Source organism: Eucyclogobius newberryi, unplaced genomic scaffold (genome assembly GCF_026437365.1).
Source record: "Eucyclogobius newberryi isolate DKJ021-1_F unplaced genomic scaffold, fEucNew1.0.hap1 SCAF_11, whole genome shotgun sequence".
Taxonomy (NCBI): domain Eukaryota; kingdom Metazoa; phylum Chordata; class Actinopteri; order Gobiiformes; family Gobiidae; genus Eucyclogobius; species Eucyclogobius newberryi.
The window spans coordinates 34,919,891-34,924,993 of NW_027315735.1; the positions used below are offsets into that span (position 1 = coordinate 34,919,891).

The following is a 5,103-nucleotide window of genomic DNA, read 5'->3' on the forward strand; positions in this document are numbered from 1 at the left end:
GTTTAGTCCTGGTTTAGTCCTGGTTTAGTCCCGGTTTAGTCCCGGTTTAGTCCTGGTTTAATCCTGGTTTAGTCCTGGTTTAGTCCTGCTTTAGTCCTGGTTTAGTCCTGCTTTAGACCTGGTTTAGTCCTGGTTTAGTCCTGGTTTAGACCTGGTTTAGTCCTGGTTTAGTCCCGGTTTAGTCCTGGTTTAGTCCTGCTTTAGTTCTGGTTTAGACCTGGTTTGGACCTGGTTTAGTTACGGTTTAGTCCCGGTTTAGTCCATGTTTAGTCCATGTTTAGTCCATGTTTAGTCCATGTTTAGTCCATGTTTAGTCCTGGTTTAGACAGGGTTTAGTCCATGTTTAGTCCATGTTTAGTCCATGTTTAGTCCATGTTTAGTCCATGTTTAGTCCTGGTTTAGACAGGGTTTAGCCCATGTTTAGTCCATGTTTAGTCCATGTTTAGTCCATGTTTAGTCCATGTTTAGTCCTGGTTTAGACAGAGTTTAGTCCATGTTTAGTCCATGTTTAGTCCATGTTTAGTCCATGTTTAGTCCGTGTTTAGTCCATGTTTAGTCCATGTTTAGTCCATGTTTAGTCCATGTTTAGTCCATGTTTAGTCCATGTTTAGTCCATGTTTAGTCCATGTTTAGTCCTGGTTTAACACTCAACTTCAGACCTGACTCACACATATGACTCATGAAGTCACAGTTCAATGCAGCCAATCACAGTAAAACCAGGAAGTGTTCAGGGGCGGAGCTACATTGCACAACTGCTTCACAAGAAACAAAAGTGCAGAGAGAGAAGAGCTGGTGTCCAGTGTTTGCTCAAACTGGGATCAAAACAACAACTTTGGACGTCTGCAAACGACACAAACTAAAAGAACAGGTGAGTAACAATAAATATGCAGTATTATGGTGTGAAAAAGTGTTTTAGATTCAGAGTACTATCAGGATTTACTCATCACCAAAAGAAATGTTACAATGAAGTGAATGTTTGACTCATTTCTATCAGAGTTTGTCATAAATGTGTGAAATGTTAAAAAGAGAATGAAACAAATAAACATTGTTGATGCACAAAGAAAAACAGGAGAGATTCTGGGTGTGTCTGATTCAAACTGACTGAGCTACATTCAAATACTCGACAACAGGAAATACTCGACAGAGAGAGAGCCATATATTATTAAGGGATCGTCTCAAAATAGGTTGAAGCTGACAAAGACTAAACATTTTTAGTCCCTCATTTTAAAAAGAAACATTTAAACAACTTAACAGTCGTCACTTGAAAACTCGCTCTCAAATAAACTCTCAAAACTTGAACAATATAATATCATTATGTCACATTTATACATAATATGGAATCTGATTCATACAGTATGAAGTATTCTGTCCCTCTGTGAATATGTCTTGTTGTTTACGACGTACACGTTAATAAAACGATAGTAGTTTGATAGACCCTGCTCACCTCTGGTCCCTGAACATCCTTTGGTGAGTTTATCAGTAGAAGTTATGAACTCTCCAAATAATGTCACCTGTCGTGCATGTTTGTTTACTCAATCCACATGGTCCATGGCCCCTAGGGGCCTTAGGGGCCCTACGGCACATCCCATTCAACCGCTACGCCAGCACCATGTGCCAGCACCATGTGCCATGTGCCAGCGCCATGTGCCAGCGCCATGTGCCAGCGCCATGTGCCAGCGCCATGTGCCAGCGCCATGTGCCAGCGCCATGTGCCAGCGCCATGTGCCAGCGCCATGTGCCAGCACCATGTGCCATGTGCCAGCACCATGTGCCATCACCATGTGCCATCACCATGTGCCAGCGCCATGTGCCAGCACCATGTGCCATGTGCCAGCACCATGTGCCAGCGCCATGTGCCAGCGCCATGTGCCAGCACCATGTGCCAGCACATTTAGTATTTTTCAGCTTCAACCTATTTTGAGATGATCCCTAAGTAGTTAAAGTAAACACTAGAACGTGCTAAATGCATATTACCCACAATCCCCCACACAGTTCAGTTCATATGGAAAAGATCCAACGGGTTCATGTCCAAAACCCAAATAGTCCATGAATGCATTTGAGGTAGAAAGTAAAAGAACCGAAGCAGCAAAATGAGGTGCGATGCAGAAAGTGTTGAAAAGGCTCCAGTGAGCCGACCAGAGCGGGTGCAGTTCAGTGTTGGAGACGGAATCTTCAGGTTTGGGCTTAATCCATGAGCTCCACATGAAAAAGGTAAAGAACCTGCATACAACACAGGACCACAGGTTTAATCACATGAAATCATTGGTGTGACACTAAATGTTCATCTTCAATCAATAACACTCATGGTGTTATTCATAAATATTCATCATAAGCTAATATTGCTACACAAAAGGCAAATAGTGAACTAGGGCAGTGCTTTATACAAAGTACTTAAATGTAGCTCAATTCATTAGCACCAGTAAAAAGCTCGTTACAATGTTCAAAAATGCTTCACCACAGAGCGTCAAAACTCCACCAAGTTAAATAACACTGGACAAATTGTACATCAGGTCATAGTACAAAAGCATTGGAGAAAACTGGATGATCGACACCTAATGACACCGTGGTGGTCTGTGTTTGACACCACTGACCACCACATCCTCCTCCACCGTCTCCAGCTCCACACTGTCACATGAGGGGCCCCCAGGGCTCTGTACTTGGGCCGACCCTCTTCACTAGCGACATGCTTCCCCTTGGGCGTGTCGTCAGCAGGAATTACCTTCCACTGACACACGACTCCACCTTAAAGTGAGTCCCTCTGGATCCCCCTCTGCCACTGTCACCTGCCTCCGCTCCTGTCTGGAAGAGATAAGGGTTTGTATGTGTCAAAACCTCCTGCAGCTCAAACTGGAACCTCTCAACTCTCTAGCAGGAGCATCCAAAAGCTCCAGTAGGTTCAGAACAGAGCGACCATGGTCCTGATGAGGGTGTGACAACAAGAGCACCCTCTGCACCCTGCACTGACTTCCTGTTCACCTCCGTATCAAATACAAGGTCCTTCTGCAGATCCACCACGGTCTGTAAGATGAGGCCTCCATTTAAGTCACAGAACTGCTCACACCTCATGAGGGTCAATAAAGTACCATTACCTTCAGTCCACAAAGCCATGCATCACAAACACATGTATTTCCTCTCTCTGCAGGATGGCCAGTGTGAGCTGTGTGCTGTCTGAAGACCAGTTCCTGTGCTCCATCTGTCTGGAGGTCTTCACTGATCCAGTCACAACTCCATGTGGACACAGCTTCTGCTGCTCCTGCATCAACAAACACTGGGACCACTCTGACCACTGCCACTGCCCCGTCTGTAAAGAAGAGTTCAGCTCCAGACCAAAGCTAAAGACCAACACATGTCTGTCAGAGATGGTTTCAGAGTTCAAAAATAAACCCCAAAGTGAAGACAGTAAGAGCTCAGAGTCAGTTCTGTGTGACTTCTGTCCTGATCCAAAGCTCCAGGCTCTGAAGTCCTGCCTCATGTGTCAGACGTCCTACTGCCAGCTCCACCTGCAGCCTCACCACACTCTGCCTCGTCTGCAGAAGCACCAGCTCATCGCTCCTGTGAAGGACCTGGAGGAGAGGATCTGTACTGACCATGATCGACTTCTGGAGTTCTTCTGCAGAGACGACTCTGAGATCATCTGTGTCCAGTGCAGTTACTCAGAGCACAGAGATCACAACACTGTCCCACTGAAGGAGCAGTGTGAGGAGCAGCAGAAAGACCTGCAGCAGAAGATACAGGAGAGACGAGAGAAAATGCAGGAAATCCAGAGCTCAGTGCAGCTCAGTCAGAAGAACAAAGACAGAGAAATGGAAGAGGGAGAGGAATTCTTCAAGGATTTGATGAAGTGTGTTCAAGAAAGTCTGGATCAGTTCAAACTGAGCATCGAAGAGGAACATGAGGAAATAAAGAAAAAGGCAGAAGAGTTCATAGAAAATCTAGAGTCTGAAATCTCTTCACTGGAGCAGAGAAGATCTGAGATGGAGGAGATCTGGAGATCTGAAGACCATTTTGATTTTGTCCAAACCTTCACTTCAGTCAAACCTGCTCCAGAGCTGCACGACTGGACAGAGGAGTGTGTGAGGGCCCCATCGTACAAGGGCCGAGTGGCCCCAGCTGTGTCTGAGCTGCAAAACAAAAGACTCACACCAAAGATAAAGAAGCTTTTTAAGAAAGAACTGGAACAAGCAAAGAAACATGCAGTCGATGTGACTCTAGATCCAGACACAGCTCATCCAAACTTACACCTGACACAGGAAAACAAACAGGTTCAATACATGGATCAAAGAAAGAATCTTCCAGAAAACCCTGAGAGATTTTCACCTTGTTTGTATGTTTTAGGAAAACAGCAGTTCTCTTCTGGCAGGTTTTATTTTGAAGTTCAGGTCAAAGACAAAACATACTGGTTCTTAGGAGTGACGAGTGAGTCAGCAGACAGGAAAGTGAAGTCTAAGGAAACAACTCCTGAAAATGGATATTGGAAAATTGGTAGAAGAAGTTCAGTCCCTCTGTGGTCTGCTGTGGAGAAGGTCGGGGTGTTTGTGGACTATGACGAGGGTCTGGTCTGTTTTTATGATGCAGAAACTTCAGCTCTCATCAAGTCCATCACTGACTGTTGTTTCACTGAAGACATTCTTCCTCTGCTCTGTCCTGGTAACAATAAAGAGAACGACAACTCTGCTCCTCTGATACTCACACGTGTCAAAGTTTAGACTTTGTCCTTTTCTTCATCATAAATCAGTCCTAATGACTTTGACTTGTTTTGACATTGAAGCTGTAAAACATGAAAGGCCAGTGCAGAGGAGTCCAAAGGCAGTTTAAAAAGTCTGTATAAAATATGTCTTTAAATAAACACATTAAACACATTATTGTCTCTTTTAAATGTATAATCCCAGAATTCAAACTATATTTGCTCCTCCCTCTTTCACACATTTCACTTGTTCCTAAACGTCTCTGTGTCCAATCCAACTTTCTGTTGCATTTCTATATTTGAGGTGAAGACTCGAAGCTCGAAACAATTCAGGGGGTTAGGCATTTTTTTATTTTTGAGTATCAATCCTAAGTCAAACAATGATCTACTTTTAATACTAGTTTTAGCATTTATTAGTA

At 44.0% G+C, this 5,103-nt stretch overlaps 1 protein-coding gene across 1 annotated transcript; it reads left to right on the forward strand.

The window, feature by feature from the left end:
• The first annotated feature begins 730 nt into the window (after positions 1–730).
• Positions 731–4,860, forward strand: LOC140354796 (E3 ubiquitin-protein ligase TRIM39-like). Its single transcript, XM_072440026.1, has 2 exons — positions 731–868; positions 3,143–4,860. Exon 2 carries the CDS (start codon positions 3,144–3,146, stop codon positions 4,704–4,706), a length of 1,563 nt encoding a protein of 520 aa, XP_072296127.1. The 5' UTR covers positions 731–868; position 3,143; the 3' UTR covers positions 4,707–4,860.
• Positions 4,861–5,103: the final 243 nt, after the last annotated feature.

Excerpts from the sequence above, each read along its gene's own strand:
- LOC140354796 (XM_072440026.1), top strand. The coding sequence starts at position 3,144 with ATGGCCAGTGTGAGCTGTGTGCTGTCTGAAGACCAGTTCCTGTGCTCC.